The sequence below is a fragment of the Phalacrocorax aristotelis genome, chromosome 8 (assembly GCF_949628215.1).
Source record: "Phalacrocorax aristotelis chromosome 8, bGulAri2.1, whole genome shotgun sequence".
NCBI lineage: Eukaryota > Metazoa > Chordata > Aves > Suliformes > Phalacrocoracidae > Phalacrocorax > Phalacrocorax aristotelis.
Genome location: NC_134283.1, coordinates 44,050,347 through 44,068,547, shown reverse-complemented (window position 1 = coordinate 44,068,547; position 18,201 = coordinate 44,050,347). Strand labels below are relative to the sequence as shown.

Genomic DNA, 18,201 nt, shown 5'->3' with positions numbered 1-18,201 from the left:
TGGTTGCTGCCCTTTGGCATCATCCTTTTATAGCCCTTTCTTTTCATGGTAGAAATAATCTCTGCCCTTTGTACTTTGTATTTGTCTGTTTATAACCGGTGCAGCAACAGAAATCTGCTTTTAAAAATAACACCTTCTAATCCTGTTTTCGGTTTTATAAACCTCGCGCTAGAGAAGTGAAGGCTTTCGTCTCTGATGGAGGATGCTTTGGGTGCGCGGGGGAGCTGGGCTGGCAGCGTCTCTCCACGAGGTGGCCACAGCATCCGCCGGTCACCGCCCACCCACCGCCTCCAGCTGCGGTGGGATTAATACCATGGTCCTCGCTTGCAAAAAAATGCAAAACAAGCCCTTAAATGTAGTCTTTCAAATATAATTCTAGTGTTATTTTAAGCACTTATACTTAAATGAGATGGGAGTAATGGAGAAAACTTTGCAAATTACGACAGATAAGAAATTTTCATGTTATCAGGAAAAGCCCGGCTGGATCAGCTGCACATAACCTCCTTGGTAGACTTTGGAGTATCACGTGAGGGAGAGGAGGAATTTCACCTAGCTGCCTTTAAACAACCTATTTAAACAACACAGAAAAAGCATTATTTCAACAAGACATGTAAAATCCATTGAATCAGGGCACCAGAGGAAAAAGGCAGCCCGCAGGCCTTCCCGGGAGACATGATCTCTGAGTTAGCTCTTGTGCTTGGTAGCACCTGAAAAAATCACCCTCTCTGCTTAACTGGGAGAGGTGATTGCTTTAAAAGTCAGCTATTTTTAGGGAGAGTGTTACAGATTTAAAAATGCCTGTAGGAGCCGATGCACGGGTAGCTGATACGTATAGCTTGTTGAAAAGTCCCCCGTCTGGGCAGTGACCAATACGATGATTCTTATTTCATTTATCAGCGTTAAAGCAGTAATACTGTCCGGCTTTAAGTGAAATGCCTTCTGCTGCGACAGGGGAACGGGAAGCTTTGCCTTCCCTGCGCTGTGCCCTGCCTCAGCCGTTCTCTCTGCTGCCGTGCATCTCAACAGCCGAACTCTGAGCTGAGGGAGGCTTTCCAGGAGTGAATTCTTTTAATCAAATGTTTACCTCTTTAGTTTACCAACTGCTTATTCATTGAGCTCCTAAATAAGCACGGCGGGTCGGTGCAGGAGTCCTGTTTGGTCAATCTGGCTGCAGGTGGAGCGTGGGAGACGGCCCACGCTGAGTTAACCTGCTAAGGGGCTGTGCGCTCTGGAGTTGTAGAGGATAATTCTCAAGTAAGGATGTGGTCATTTTTCATATGTACAACTTAAAAGCTTTGTGATTAAACATGACCATAGGCTTTTGTTCTGCTTACAATTTTCTGTCACTCGTGACAGTAGAACTGCTACTCTAAAACGTATTTTGAAGATACTCTGTTACATCTTAGTCTCAATTATGAGAAAAAATATTGAAAAATGTAGGAAAGCATATATAGACGCAATGAGGTATGAAGACTGAAAGATTTTAGCTTTAATTGTAACACCAAATACTGACTTCCCCCTGGGTGCCTGATAGCGTGGCTTCAATAGGAGTCAAGAGCATCCACTACTCACCCGTGCTTTACCTGCCTGCCCAAGCGCTCTTTTGGACTGGGAGAGGTGACCTCCAGGTGGAGGAGGAAGAGGGGTTTTATTTCAGTTGTTCTGTAAATTCGGTAACTACCAAGAAACTATTAACTGCTGAGACACTATACGGTCGTGGGATGTTGTTGCCGCGTTCCTGTGCCTAACGTTTTCTGGGGGTGAAGTCGAGGCAGTTCCCTGCTCAGAAAGGAGGAGAGCTCAGGAACAGCCGGTGCGATACCTCGAGCGACCCTTTGGCTGCCAGGGAGCCATCTCTTGCAGGCTTTGGTGTTTGACCTTGATCACCCCAAGCAAGCGGTGTGTTTGGAGCCTGATTCGTAGCGAGTGCTCTTGGGTGTTTCACTGAGAATGTCGAGTTTGTGGCAATTCAGAGCCAGAGGATTAAAATAAGATTGGACTGTGTGAAATGGGTGCTTTATAAATAAGCATTCAGGCCTTCTGTTTAATTTTCATGGATTTTATTAATAACATTTTTAAAAAAAGAATCAGTTTTATTGGTTTTACATGGCCTGCAATTACGTATGACCTTTCCTTTGATATAAGTCTATATCCGTTATTTCTAAACATGGACTATTAAGCCAAAGAACTTTTCTAGAGTAAATCCATTGTAAACTCTCAGGCTGGCTTTCATATTGATTCATCTTTTGTCAACACTGAATAAATGCAGCACTTGAAAATTCAGAACACAGTTTCCAAGGCCAAGCTGGAGAGACTGTGTGGTAGATAATGATTTTGTTGTGCGTGTACTCAATGCTATCAGCCCACCTGTTCAGGATAGTAAATTAAATGATGAATAGCCCTAGTGAGCTTTTCCCCAGCATGTGGTCTGCACCATCAGCACAGATATTTTTGTGACTGAAGAGGATTCTGTGTAGTGAGAAGTTTGAACAGCTGTATTTCCTAATTACAGCTTCCATGTAAAGTCCAATTTTTGAAGTGAAATAATAATCATGTTCTAATATTGTTGCATCAAAAAAGTTGTTTGCTTCTGCGGTTGCTAATGTGATGCTGATGAGTCTTGGTAGCAGGAGGTGGGGGATGAATCTAAAACTTCATTGTCTTCATCTTTGCCAAAGAGTGTTTTGGACTAAGTTCTAATGTTCCCCTCCAGTCAAGGACTGGACTGAGTTAGAGAGGCAGTAGGTTGGAGTGTGTAGTAGGGCTGCCAGCTAGATCCGAGGTGGATGTGAAAGAACTTTTTCACTCTAAACATAACACTTTTACTGTGGTTCTCCGCACCATATATAGCGGCTCGACTACCTTGTTTAGGTTTTTGCTAGGATTCTTTGCTCTTAACAAACTAATTTTGCAAAATTCCCTCTTGGAAGAGGCATTACAAGATTTCAACAAATTTTGACCTTGGATGACTAGGACGGTCCTATTTGGCTTATTCCACAAGCTGCCTTTTGCTGTATCCATTTATGTAAATAATACTTTCAGAGATATGTCTAATAGATCTTTTTCAGGTAAGTGTTTATGCATCAGTTGGACTCCACTCTCTTCACTTCCACAGCTTAAGTGTGGGCAAGGTTCTGCCTGTGTCCTGACCATCTGCTAATTTGGGCTTTGTCTCTAGAATTACGCCTTGTAAGTCTGGGTAACTTATTGCAGACTCTGAGAAGGTAATGCTGAAGTGATGCGATGCTGTGAATCAAGTTGCTCATGTCTGGTTTTTCTTTCTTTTTCTTTTTAGGACTTAAATACTATCTATTCTTTCCTTCATGGACTGGACATACTCTCACATTTCAGGGAACACCAGCTAAGGTAAAGTACTTCGGAGCTAGTTAGCGTTGCTTAGCACAACTGGTATTTATGGCTATTTTTGTGGAGATGAGCAAAGCTTTTGTCTGCCTGCGCTTAGGTGGCAGAGCGTTGGCCAAGTCCATTGCCGAGTTAAGTCACCGCAATAACGCGGCATGGAATCTCAACTAATTAGCTCTGCTAAGAATGAAGGCAGAGCTTACTCCTATTTGTCTACAAAGGACTGTGTAGACAATGCCCTGTGTTAATTTGAGATTACAAAAGCTTTTTAATGCTTCAGACATTCGGATGATCTCAGAATACATAAAATGGAAGGCACAAAAAGCGCGTTGGAAGTATTTTAGTTCCTTCAGTTCTGTTGCTATGGGTAATTCCAGTGTGTGGGAGGGATTTAAACACTTAGAGAACATGCTGTATATTATCTGTTTGGATAATGAAGAACACCGTAATAACTGGAATTTTATGGTTAAGCACATCCTTTGTTTAGAACAAAAAAAGAGTTGAATTTGAGGTCTTAAAGCCTTAAAGCAATTCTGCTGAAATGTAGTGATTAATGGCTTATGATCTTTGGGGATTAAATTGAAATTAAACTTCTCCTCCTCCCTCAGAATAATGTCATCAAGTGCCCGTTATGAGAGGTACAAGGGCAACCAAGTTCTCTTTTGGTAAGTACATATCACTTCTTGGACTTCTTCAGCAGAAGTGTAAACAAAACCACTGTTCCGCATGTCGTAATATATCGCTTGCTGTGGCAGGCATTGTAAATAGAAGGCTTTACGACATCTAAGCTTGGCCAGGCTGGTTAAAAGTGTTGACAGGAGGTGGCTGTGACAGTAGCACAGTGTTGACATTTGTGAGGTGCCCGTGAATTACCAGCACGGCTCCCACGGACAGCAGAGGTGTGTCTGTGCACACGCAAGATCACTCGAAAAGCAGGTAGTGTCACCTCAGCGGTTCGTGGGAGCCGTGGTGACGCCTCGGTAGGTGGCACTCTTCCCCTGGAGCTGGCACTGGCTGCACTGGCAGGAGCCTCACTGCTTTGTAGGAGTATTCTGAGGAGGGATGGAGCTCAAACGCTCTCTTTTCTTTTAAATTACCACAATTAGTATTTTAGCATAGAGGTCCTGCTTTTTTAGGCTTTTTTTAGGCTCCTGCTAGGAGGGGAATATAATTTTTTTCCCTCCTCATAATTTAGCATTGGTTATGGTGTGTTTATCCTCTCACAGCTAATACTAGGCACACCTTCTAGTACATGTGAGTCTAAATCAGTGAGGTGCCACCGGTGAGTTCGCGTGGTGGGTGTGCGCGCCTCGGACCTGTCCCAGTACCAGGCTGATGTCCGTGCTGGAAGGGGAAGGGGTGTCAGGCTGCAGCTGGGAAGTGTCACTGCAGCGCTCTAGGAAGAGGCAAAGCCTGCTGCAGTAAAACGGGGTAACTGCCGTGCAGACCTACGGGCTGTAGGTTGGCGCATCCCCTGTTGGTCTGTCTGGGGGGCGGTGGCGCGATGGGAGACGATGCCGCGTGTTGATGTGGTGCAGGCGCAGAGGTGGAGGAATGCAAAGCAGGACTCTAATGTTTGAGTCTCGTTTTTATCTGTAAGGCTTGACAGGTCCGTGTAATATTACTGTCTGTGTTGAAATGCTAATCAACTTTAGCACGGCCTAAAAACTTTCCTGTATTTGTAGTTTTATGTACACTTTCATTGGAAATGAGGTGTTTTTACTGAAAATTAATCATTTCATATTAACAAAAGACATTTTGAAGTTGAATTAAAAGTGAAATTGTAAGGTACAAGATACACTCTGCATGTAGACTTTTTAAAAAAAGTTAATTCTTGATAAGATGCTCAGGTTTCTTGCCCACATATCAAATTGGTAGGGTGGTAGATCATTATTTTACTACAGTAGCATTTTGGGTAGTATAATTTTCGGTTGCTGAAAGAAGAAAGTGGATATCGATGTTTTTTCTTTTCTTACAGCTCAGAAACAATTGCAAGATGCTGGTATATACTGCTTTCTGGATCTGTGCTCATGAAGGATTCCATGTTTTTACCACCTTGCAGGTAGGTAAAGTTGTTGTTGTGTTATTTAAGGTAAGGCAAGATTTTTTTTTTTAAATAAATGCTTTCTTATATGTTGATGTTACTGTAAATTTTTCCCAATTTCAAAATAATTTCATTATTTTGTTGTTCTGAAGTTGGATAGTGGAAGAAATGTTCTGCTAATTTTGCTTAAATTTCCTTTCACTTCTCCTATGTGTTGAAATTTCTGAAATACTGCATTTGATAATTTTTAAATCTCATTTGGCTGGATTTTTAACTCTATAAGAGAATTTATAGTTGACTTGTGAACCTGAGGGCCCTTTGAATAATTCCTGTTGTGTAACCGTTTTGTGTGGAGTTCCCTGTCTCAAAAAACTATGACTGTAGATCACACAGCTTCTACCATTTGGTTGGAGGCTGTCTTTAATATGGCATATATGATTTTTATGCGAAGCAAGAGAATTGAGCCCAGCAGCATCAATTTCAGAGAGCGTATGAGAGGAGTCCGACTGCATCTCGTAGTCGGAGCACAGTGAACATCGTGACATGCTTTCAGCAGGGCGTTCTGTTTGACTTGAGTTGGACCTGGCTGCGCTGTAATACTCTGACCTTGTACGTCACTCAGAAATTTGACTTCACTGTCTTGAAGCTGCTTGTTACTTATTTGTATTCCAGTTGCACTTCTAGGCTAGGCAGGAGTGGTTTTAAGAAAACAGAACAAAACCAAACCCAAAGGTACACCTGCCTTGGTACCCAGTTTGGATAGGTTTTGGTGAGGTTAACAAAAGTGCTGCTGCCCCTCATCAGATGAAATAAAGGCTTTCCCCTGCTTGGTGGTTCTGTCTCCCGCGGGCAGGGGGGCTCTGGCTCTCCCCTGCAGCGACTGCTGCCTTTGTGCTCGCCGGCGCGGTCTCCTCTCCCACTCCTGCGGTGCGCTGTCGCTGCTGGCCTGGAGTAAGACTCCTTCCCTTGCGCGGTGGGGTTAATAAGGAGTGGATACCAACTTAATGTAAATGTCTCTCTTTGCAAATGCACCTATATCGAGGTGTTCATGAAACTCGGGTTAATCAGTGGCGCTTTACTCGGCGTGAGTTGACCATGAGTTGGTAGAATTAAAAATGTCAACTCTAGCTCAAATACATTTCCGTATACTAGAATTTCATGGTAAGTACTAGTAAGAACATATAGGACTGAATTTTCCAACCCTGTTCGTGGTTAGCTAAGCTATAGGCTGGCTGTTAAACTTCTAATGCTCCTTGAGTGATTGAAATTCAACAGTGCCAGAAGTGAGGACATGGCAAGTTGATATTTGCATAAAATCTAGATGAAATTGTTTTGCTAAACTTGAGGGATAAGTCACTTAAATTTTTTTGTGCTGTTTTTGTTTTTTTTTTTTTTTTAAAAAAAAGGCAAACCAGATTGTTTCTAGTTCACAAGATTACAGCCAGTTTTATTATGGATCATGAAGAAAAATAGCTACTAGATGGTGAAAGGGTCCCAGAGTTCTGTTAGATGAAACTGCTGGCAGGTTACAGTATCCGTGGTGTGGTTCCTGGGGCGTGTTGTTCTCTGACGTAGTGAGATCACCCGCAAAGGAAGAGAACACACTCCTCTGCTGGGTCACCAGGTTGTTCCCTGTCCACGTCTTCATCGCACTGGGGGAAAGTAGTGAAGAGTTGAGATGCCAGAGGAGCTCTGATGCGCTAAAGGTTTGGAGGAGAAACGCGCACACGTGCAATTAGATAAATTATAATTATTGTTAATTAGTTAAGGAGTTAAGGAAGGCAAAAGGATGCTGAAAATCTTTGAACCTCTTTTTTTTTTTTTTTCCCCCCAATGCTTTTGACTCTGGGGCAGCCTGTAAACTCCTTCTCTCCCCTGGGACTCTGGGGCCACGCGTGGGTGGGGAAGGAGAGTCACCGCTGGGACATGGGAACGGGGAGGAAGAACACAGTTTGCTTTCTGTTTCATTCAGATTAAACACACGCGTTGTCCAGCCTCAATTTCTAATTTAAAATATAATGCTTTCTTGAGATTTTTTAATTTACTTTTTCTAAAGTGCCCTCTAACAGTGGGATAAACTTAAGCTACTTTTGCTAGTCTGAATACCTCATGAAACATTTCTAGTTGAGGGAGCTGCACAGTCGCCAATCGTTCACAGATTATTTTCATATGGAACAGTGCCTCGGATAATTTAGTAGTAGTATTTTCTAATTGTAATTAGCACCACTTTAATTGCATTTAAAGTAATATTTAATGTTATGCATTATTCCTTGTCCCCAACCAAGTTCCCGATTCTGTGAGTCATTCTGAAAGGAGGCTTAAATACATGTCTGTAAGGAAACACAACATTGCCTTCATTCCCATTGCCTCAGGTATTCCAGAGCTCTGCTTTTTGATAGGAGACAAAAATAAGTTGTTCGTTTCTGGTTTTTAACTTTAGCTTGAGCTGTAACGGTGGACATGACCCACAGTACCATTAGGTGTAAATCATCTTTGAAGTACAAGGGTTTTATTTTTGAAAATTTTCTATTCAACGATGATAATGTAGTAAAAATAATTACCTGAATTGATGTGGTGTTTTGTGGAGGTTTTTTTTGGTGTTTTTAAAATGTCTTGCTGGAGTTTGGTGGTGCTCTGGGCTTTGATTTTTAGAAAATAATGCCTGACCACCTTTGGCAATATTATTTACTCTAGTAAGAAAAAAATCGTATGAGGTTAAAAGAGGGTATGAAGGACATCTGACCATGCAAAGAATTCATCTTTGTGTGATGAAGAACTTGATGCCATGCTCTCTGTGCCTAATGAGCGTATTTTCCTATACCTGTAAGATATTAGTGAAATAAACTTTATGGAAGAATACATTGCTCGAGATACCGATTTATCTGTGCTTTTTGTATTTCTACAACAGGAAAATGGTGGGCAAGTGTAGGGAATTAAAAGAAAACCACACCTGAAGTGTTCTGAGATTGCTGAAGGAAACGGAGGCATCATTCCAGTCGGTTAGGTTTTTGGTAGGCTTACTGCTGCTCAGGGACGCCATCAGATAAAGCCTAGCTGTTTGATTTGCTGGATAAGGTATAAATGTGTCAACACATAAGCAGAGGTGAGCGGGGTTAGAGACAGGTGTCATCTGCACAAAAATGATGCAGGAGACTGATGACGGCTTTGAGATGTCCTGAGGGAAAATGGATGAGGACCAAAATAGAAGCCTTAATGTGAGAAAGGCCATTACTACCAAGGATGAGAATTTAGGCTTTAATCTGGAGACCTCCTAGTGCTTTGAAAAGGTCAAGAGCCAGGTTTGAATAATAGTCGTTCTGGAAGAACTGTGTAGACAGCGGCATTCTGTAAAACAGATAATAGCAAGTGGATTCCAGTTTGAAACTCAATCCTTGTGTATCCCTTGTAACATCCCCCCCACTCCCCAGTTATCCCTTTGTAATGTTGACATGGTAATTTCAATTTTATATTGGAGCATTTGACAAACACTTCATATTTTAAAAATGTGTGTACTTTTTAGGGTTCTTTTGCTGGGAATACTGGAACTGTTTTTTATAAAATGTGAGAAGCCAGTCCAGTGGAGAGCTGCCAGGGTGATCAGAGGCTGGAGCACCTCCCTTGTGAGGAAAGGCTGAGAGACCTGGGCTTGTTCAGCCTGGAGAAGAGAAGGCTGAGGGGGGATCTCATCAGTGCTTATAAATATCTGAAGGGCGGGTGTCAGGAGGATGGGGCCGGGCTCTTTTCAGCGGTGCCCAACGCCAGGCCAAGGGGCAACGGGCACAAGCTGGGACACGGGAGGTTCCACCTGAACATGAGGACAAACCCCTTCCCTGTGCGGGTGCCAGAGCAGTGTCACAGGCTGCCCAGAGAGGCTGTGGGGTCCCTTCCCTGGGGACATTCACCCCCCGCCTGGACGCGGCCCTGTGCCCCTGCTCTGGGGGTGCCTGCTCCAGCAGGGGTGGGACAGGATGGTCTCCAGAGGTCCCTGCCAACCCCCACCAGTCTGGGAGTCTGTGATCGGTGTTTTTCAGTTAGAGGAAGCTGGTTTCCTGGGCAATAGGGGGTTTTAAGGCCCCCTTTCCTTGTAAGTTTGTTGGGCTTTAATGCATTACATTTGGCAATCCTTCTTCATATTCAGGATTGTATTATAAGCTAACCACCTAGCAACTTTTTTTTAATAACTGAGTTGATTGTTAGTGAGATACTTCCAGTCTCCATAAAGTAAGACTGGAAGTTGATGATATTTACTGCTAACAATACTTGTCCTTTTTCTCTCATCTGCCCCGTGATTCCCTTGGCAGATAGCAGGATACTTTAGTAGACAGCTGTAAACTTAGCCTGCTTAAGATGTTGGTTAAGCTCTCCTCCTTTTGCATGCCTTGTTTCATCCACTGTCTACCATTGGGTAATTTCAGAGTCAACAGAGCTTCAGGGAAACCTTAATTTTTTTTCTGTGGATTTTTTTGAAATAAAATATTCTGTAGATTCAAACCTGAAAGAGGCATAGCCCTACAGAAGCATAAGAAGGTGGGCAGTCACTGCTTTACTGACTTTCTGTAAGTATTCGAATGAGTAATGGTGTAAGCGGTGGCTCACTCTGCTTGAGAAGGGCTTTTTGTTCAACTTGGATGAATTTGCACACAGGCTGTACTTCAGAAAGTGGCTTAAAAATTGGAGGAGTAAAACTTGCATGCAGGTACGGTAAATCTAGTCAATGTTCTGACACTGATGATCACAATGAGAAAAGCCCTGTAAGATTTTTTTAAGGGAAGAAGCAGGTCAGTCAGTAATATCGGGTACAAAGATGGCATAACCTTGATTACCCTATTGCCTGGGGAATGGGTTTGTCAATAGATGTGGCAGAGTAGGGAAAGAATTTGCATCTGACATGAAAGTGATGGCTGGAACAAAAGAACAGGATTGACGGATTTTGTGGAAGGAAAATCATGTCAGCAACTTAGAGTTTCTGTGTTAACCTCGCTTGTTAATCAAGATAATTCATGTGAACAGGATATTTGAAGGAGATTACTCACAGCAAGATTAGCCATAGGAAATACATCAAGGGTCTGGAGGAACTTTTGAAGCCAATTACGTGGATGACAGCCTCCTACAGCTGTGAGAATTGAACCTCGAAGGGAAAAACACAAAGTCTTGAAACATTCAAGATGTAGTCTTTTTAAAACCAACACTTCTCTTTCTGAGCCCTTCCAAGAAATTCATGAACAGCCCTTCCAAAATCTCACAAGTGGAGAAAACTGGAATCATTATCCTCTTCAGGTAGGGTGTTTCCCGGCTAAAAACACAAAATGGGCTCATGGTCATATTGTGGTATCTTTTCACAAGAGTTGTAGACATGTCCATGACTCAACAAGCCATTTTTCTTTCTCTTGCTGAGTAAAAGGGGAAGACACAAACGCTTGGATCAAGAAAAATTGTCATACTGAAAGAGAAACTCCAGTTCTGCATTATGAACGGTGGCTTGGGTTGAAATTAGTTTAGCTTGTTTTGTTTTTAGTTAATATTTATGATTAATAATGTTTTAATATATTTTGAAACTTTCTGTGACTGTTAATGGTGTTTCAGTCTATTCTCTGTGAAGTACCAGAAGCACAGAAGATTCTGTGCTGTTACAGGAGCGACAGCGTTGGTAAATAAGAATGCAGGATTAAAGGCTTGCAATTTGCACAACTTAAATTTCTTGTATTTTAGAAATCTTTAGATTTTGATGTATGTAACTTTGTTTTCAAATATATTTATACCTCGAATGCATCATCTAAAACCAGATGAATTTTACTTTGAAAACCTGTAGCACTGTTTCTTCAAACTCTCGTGAATTTGTGCCATTCACTGGAAGAGTAAATGAGCGGCTCAGCTCTCGCATTCCCAGCTCCTGCCAGTACAAGGTAGACTGGCATTTTCTTTCCACTGATCCTCCCTTCCAGCTTTAACTTTCTTAAATACCGCTTTCCGCTTAGAGCGTACCTGCTGTATCCGAGCTGTGTCCCAGTGCCCCTTAGCCTCTGTTCTTCCTCTTCTTCCTCGCCTCCATCCCGCTCTCTGCCATTTGAGTCCCGATGGCCGTAGTGTGGCGTGCGGCTTTTCCTCCGTCGGCTGCCAAGGTCTAGATACATCCGTGTGCCGGTCGCTGCTGGCATGCGGCAAATAGAATTTCTGGTAAACTCGCGGTCGCCAGGAAGGCTCTGAATTGTGATGCTCGTTGAAACAATTATAATGTAAATCTCTTACTGTTTGCGTGACTGTAGAAGTTGCAGAGGTTTTAGGATGGTACTCGGTCAATGTGTTTGCTTCAGACTTCAAAGCTCTTTGCAACTAACTGTTGCAGACTGGTTTTCTGCTGTCAAGACGACAGCTTCAAGCTTGTGTCCCTGTGCTTATCAAGACCAGATAGATTTTATCCTTGCCACTGGATAAAAAGCAGTGGTTATTCAGTGCGCCTGGGCTGTAGGTGAGGTGCTCTTTTCCCAGGGTGTTTCTGCACGCGTCGGCTGTAACTTGTAGCATTGCCTGACAGCCACTAAGTAAACTGGCACTGTAATACAATGGGAATGCTACCAATAAATGAATTTTGTAAAGCTAATGAATTCAGATATGGTTGTTTGTATTGAAATTCTTCTGGCAGCGCTCGTGCTGCGATGAAAGTACTCTGAGGAAGAAGGGAGTGTGTGTGATAAGAGGCAGCGTGTCCTGGGCTCCCAGAGTGCAGTTCCTCGTCGTGGACGTGCTGTTGTTGAGTGAGGGCTTGGGAAGGTCTTGCAAACTAAGAGCACATGGTGCATCCTTTTTGACAGGGAACAATCTTCTAAGAAAGCCAAAAGAGTACATAATGAAGAAAGACTGTATTCAGATCTGCCACAATAAAGCGACCAAATAACCTTGTCCACAGTTCGCTCTTCCCCAGTAAATTCCTTTTGGTCTGTTCATCGTTTCTTACAACAGCTGCCCTACAGAGGTTTTAGAGAGCGTGAGGGATGCTGATCGCCCCACAGAAATAGGCATTTATTGGCTAAACTAAAAGTCCAAGAGATGTGAAATCGGACACGAAGGATAATGTGTGGTTTTATATCTAAACTACAAAATTATTAAGACTATGTAGTCACATAGCCTGGAATAGCTGCAGAGCTTCACAGAAAGTGGTAGGTCAGATACAGGCTGCCTCAAGGCATCATCATGGTCAGGGAATGAAGTAATGAGGATAGACATCTCGAGCTTGCAGCCTGCAATTCATGTAGCATGTTATGCACCCTCCAAAGTCATTCCCAATTAAAACTTCCAGCAAGCTTAAAAGATAAACCTGCTGAATGTTGGTGGTGGTGTCGAGCGCTAACACAAAAGTGTTTTTTGATGACTGAGCATTAATTGAAATTGGTATTTTGCATTCAGCTGTGTATCTTGTGGTTTCAGGTTTCCTTTCAACCATTTTCTGCTGAAGTTATGTGTTTGAATATCTTTATAGTTAAGTTACTTTGAAACGCTCAGGACTTGCACACCACGTAGTGTCTTGAAAACCCCGCCACCTGCATTTGCTGAAACATTTGGTCTGCGCTCACGTAACATAACGTTTTTTCCCCATCTCCTTACTCTGTTTTGCAAACAGAGCGCATCTGGGGCTGCTCGGCCGTGGGAAACGCCGCAAACTGCTGCAAGGGCTCCGGCCAGTCCGTGCTGGCTGTCCCTCTGTGCACTCCGGGAGGGGGGCCCAGAGACGCCCCAGTGGCCCAGATTTTTTTAGATGATGGTCGATATGAGAGAAATCTAGAGAAATTAAGACCTCTATGCAGATGGCCAGAAAAATGAGTTATTCCCGTGAGGATTTCAGTGTCAATTACACTCATCTGCCACGACTGCAGTGAAAGAAGGGCAGATCCTGCTGTTGCTCTCCGCGGTCAGCGCGGGCAGTGTTACGGCCCGTTATGTGGCTATGCAGGTTTTCCCCTCTTTGTTACTTCCCAGCCAATGATAAGGAATTTAAGTGTAAAATTACATTTTTGGAGTGTTTAGATTGGGGTTTAATGCTACTAATGGCTGTTCTAAGCCATTCATAATATACTTGTACAGTACAGCTGGTGGTAACTGAATGGGTTTTATCTCGGATCTGAGCAGTAGCTACGTCGCCGTCGATGTCCCGGGTATTTGCTGGAGTGACCATTTTGCACAAGGGGCTCCTCTTTGAGGAGAGGAGAAATGAAATGCTTTTCACATGAAGGGTAAGCCCTGACTTGTGGGGGAAAAAAAAACACACAACAAAAAAACACCCCAAAACAAACAAATTTTCATCTGTTAAACCAACCGACCAAACCACATGTCCATTTCTTATGCAACTTGACTCTTCCAGGCCAAGCTGTGCACTTGCATGTAAAATCTTTTTGCATCAGAGAAATCCAGCCAGGTTACTGGATGCGCGGGGTCACGGGGTTCTCTTTGCAGTGACAAAAAGTACCATTTGTTTTCATCTTTATGTTCCTAAAAGCAGCCTGACAGACAGTTTGAGAGACAAGTATATTAATAAGAACAAGATACCTGCAAAAAATTGCAAAGCCTTTGTTTATTCTACTGTGAAACTGGTGCATCAGTGTCCTAGCCCAGTCCTACATGTCATACAGTACCAAGTATTGCTGCAGATAGCCTTATCGACAATCAGATAACTGTGCGCATTATTGATACCAATTTATACAGCCAGCATAATTTTACGATCTTGTAGGTCCTGGAAAACACAGAACAAATCTTAAAGTGCCTGTCGTCTCGCCATTGAAGGCTTTGGTGTGTGAAGTATCCAAAAATGCTGTTTCAGGATGTAGCAGCGTACTGTAAATTTGAAGATGCCTGCTAATTCATGTTCAAACAAATAATAAGGCATCTCGATCTGTTTGTTGGCTGAAAGCTCTTCAGGACAGGCTGCGGTTTTACCTTTATGGACTGTTTTTTGAGTATTGCATAATGAGAAACCATCAGTAATGAATAACTTCAGCTTATTGATAACAAGAAATTCTCAATTTAAATGCAACGGCCATTCCTTGAAATTTGTCGGTCTTGACATTCCAGATGTACTTCGACACCAAATACTCAGGTCGCTTTACAGCTGGATATTAAGCATTTAAAAACATTTGTGTTTAGAAAGCTTTATGTGTTTGTGTAGATCCTATTTAAATAACTACTTTATTATGCTCAAAATATGTTGGGGGTCTCTTGTAGGTAGTTTGCCTTGTTAAAGCAGGCTTTGGTATAACAGCTCCAGCACCTTAAAGAAGTTTTGAAGCCTTTGCTTCTTATATATTGTTAAGTTGTGTTAAAATGCTGGTATTTTGGGCGCGGGCATGAGTTTGAAAACTGCAGTATTCTCAAACGTCAAAGGCTCTCTCCAGTGCACGGTTTTGATCCGTCCCCTGTGTCAGTGAAGTCAAGGATATGCTCCGGTGCTCTCATGGTTAAGGTTTTAGAGTTGGCTCTGCAGTTGGAGGGTTTTCTCTGTATAAGCGAATCATGCCGTGGAAAAGGGACGGATGAAAAGAGTGAAACGGCCGATACTGAGAACCCTGTTATTTGCAGTTCTGGGATTTTTTTATGTCTGTATCTGTAGTCTGATCCGTGGCCTGTGAGCACCCATTAGTGGTTGGTATATGATACCGTGACAGTTTAACTTACATTCCTTTCTCACATGATGCAATTGCTTAAGCATTTTTAATTATGAATAGCAGTGAATCAGGAGGAAAGCAAGGTTTCTTGCAAATGAGGCATCCATAAATTAAGGATAAACAAAGCTGCCTTTGGTATGTGGAAGACATCTTTTTCCCATGACGGTGTCGCAAGCCAGTGAGTGTCTGAAAATGAATGGTGCAGATGTAAAAGATGAATATTCAAGTGACAGGAGTGTACAATAAAATTATAAATAAAAAAAACGTGATGTAGTTTATAGTACTGACTTTCTTGGGCTTCCAACAGTGGGAAGCTATAGAATAATGATGTTAAATTTAAGACCCTGTTAAAATATGTGTGATTAAATATGCAGATCAAGAAAGATTTAAATTGTTGAATCGTTTAAATTTAATGGCTATCTTTGGTAGTATGTCCTTTGACATAGTTTTTACTGTATTGTAAGTAGACCTTAATTTACATTAGGTTCATGTTTTCTCAGACTTTCAGTGTTTATATTAGTTTAAATGATTAATAGGATTATTTTTTGCACTCTTGGCTTGAAAGCACTAAAGCGCAGGTAACTTGCTGTACCTTACTGAGGCTTTCCTGCTTGTCTTCCGTATCTCACCGCGCATGACACCAAGAGGACTCGGCGTTCAGGGGCGCGTTGCGGCTTGGAGGAGCTGCTGCGATGGTCTGTAAGCGGAGGTGCCGATGGCTTATCGGAGCGGGCCTCCCCAGGGAGCGAACCTGGCCCCGGGATGGGACTTCCACGGCCATGGTCTCGTGGGGGTGAGGTGGTCTGAAGCGCTGAGTTGGGTGACCCGTGCTGAAAGGTGAAGGAACGACAGGTCTTGCAGGCAGCGCCGCGTGTTCTTGGCACCACAGCAAAGGATGAGTTAGTGCCGAAAGAAAAGGTTGCCCTATTTCTTCCAGAACTAGATGTACACCTTCTCAGAGCTCTCTTTGAGAAGCAGCGTGCTTTAGGTTTGGGTGGGGGCTTAACAGCCAGCTGAAGAGTTCTCAAAGTAATTTGTTGTCACAGAAATGTTCCTTCTCCTTTGGAAGAACACTCTGCACAAAAGCTTGCCCTTGTCTTGCCAAGCAGGATTTTGTCTCCTCCATTGCCAAAGCTTTGCTCAACCTTTCCTGTCCTCTTCCATTTTGATACGGAAAAAATAATCTCTTAGTACTTACAAAGGTATGAAAACACCTGTACTGTTAATTTTTCTATTGTAAATACTTATTAACTAGAAGATGGCCGGTTTAATACTAGATGTGGCTAGGTGACTCCAAAACGTAGTAATTCTGTTCTTTTACTGCCACAATGCTTGTTGCTAATGAATTTAATGCTTGAAAGAATTTCTTAAAAAAGAACAGTGAATAACTACCGATTACCTAAAATTCCCACAAAGACTCTAGCCATCACTTCAAAGCAGATCTAGGTGACTCTGGGACTGTTGCGCTGCAGCTTGCTCCTCCCCATGCCTCCTCTCTCTCTCCCCTTCCCTTGGATGTGTGCGCCCTCTGCTTCGGCTATTTCAAATTTTTCCTAATGTATTTGCCTGAACTAGTTCAGACTCTTAATTCTGTGACAATAAACCAATAAAGCAAATAGTTGGACTTCAACGTTGATTAATGGTCTTTAAAAACAAACAAAAAAAAATCGTGACACGCGTGGTCCGTCACCACCTTCCATCAGTCAGACAAATACGTGTGCATCTTTGCTTACATGTTTGCTAATGGTATTTCCTTGTTGCCTGCTAATAATGTTAGTGGATGTTACTGCTGGAGAAAGTCTTCCCTGGTGAGTGCTTTCAGGGCTGAGTCTTTTTGTTTGTTCTAAACAATCCACTGTGTAATTTTACAAGACAATTAGGAATGAATGTCGTTCGGAAGCTGAGATTAAAATTGGCAGGTTAATGAAATATACTGGTGTCAGCAAACCTCTTAAATGCTGGAGAAGCTACGCGTTGGTATTCTAGAGAAAAATACGGAATAAGTCAATAAGAAAGTTAAAATGCATGTTTCAAAAAGATGTTGAGTATGTTAATTAGGAAGAATGTTAAAAATCAGTATTTTTCAAACAGCTCTGGCTGGGAAAATCATATGACACCTCTTTTTTGAAGGAGCCCTGTTGTGGTATAATCGATGAAACATCCCATGATGCACCCCAGGCAATAATTAAACTTGACCTATTGCCTTGTAAATATGAGTAGTTTATTCTTTAGGATTAGAAGGGTGGGTTTTGTCTTTGGAACATAATCCTTTTCCGAGTGTTTGGTTGTTGTAAAGTGCTCGATGGACCAGAAATGATAGCACCAAGAGCTTGACCTTTGTTAGAAGCGGTGCTCTTTTTCCTGGCGTTGCTGTTTACTGCCATTACTTAATTAGCAAAAGTTGCAACATAAGCAGAGGGAAGCTTGACAGTAGCTGAATTTCATGGATGTGTTTACGTGAAACAAAACAGCCCTCCCTTAACCTCCGGTAGCTTGATAAATTGTTGTTATACAATAAAACCACTGTGCTGCTTTCTGCAGCTTTTTCCTAACTGCTGGGGATATAGCAATATTTTGTGATAAAACCGATAATGATCATCTCTTTTTAAAAAGGTGCAAACCCCCGAAACTTCCAGTTGCACGTAATTCCTTTAGAATTTTGTTTGGGGAAAAATAAATCTATCCTCTTTAGTCTTCCATTGTATGGAATGGAATTAAAGCTGGTTTTTGGTTTGTGGAGAAATCATAACTTGGAATTTCATTTGGCCTCGAAGTTAAAGCTTACGTTGAGCTTACACGAAAAAGGACATTTCTGTGTTTTCTGAAGTAAATTAACTTTGTTGTAACAGTGGGAGCAGTTTGGCCATTCTTTCTGATGTACTGCAAATACACAAGACTGCCATGCCTGGATCACATGCTGTGTGGAAGAAGCATGAGAGAAGGCATGAAAATCTCAGCTATCACTTGCTTACTATAGATGTGTGAAAATGCCAGTTTTCTGTGTGAAACTTGTGCTTCTCTGGCCTGCTATAGCATGGGGTGAGAAAATTTCAGTTGTCGTTTATGACTCCATGATAATCCTGTAATTAAAAGTGGGGTTTTTTTTGGTTGCTTTTCCAGTAGACCATTAGCAAAATCAGAACT

The 18,201-nt window shown here is 42.3% G+C and overlaps 1 protein-coding gene across 7 annotated transcripts in view; it reads left to right on the top strand.

The window, feature by feature from the left end:
- Positions 1-18,201, top strand: part of RAPGEF6 (Rap guanine nucleotide exchange factor 6) — a 134,944-nt gene that overhangs the window by 23,157 nt on the left and 93,586 nt on the right. For all 7 annotated transcript variants that reach the window (XM_075102940.1, XM_075102937.1, XM_075102938.1 and 4 more), the window contains exons 3-5: positions 3,296-3,366; positions 3,972-4,028; positions 5,342-5,425. In XM_075102940.1, the coding sequence (XP_074959041.1) occupies positions 3,296-3,366; positions 3,972-4,028; positions 5,342-5,425 (212 nt within the window). The remainder of the gene's footprint in view (positions 1-3,295; positions 3,367-3,971; positions 4,029-5,341; positions 5,426-18,201) is intronic.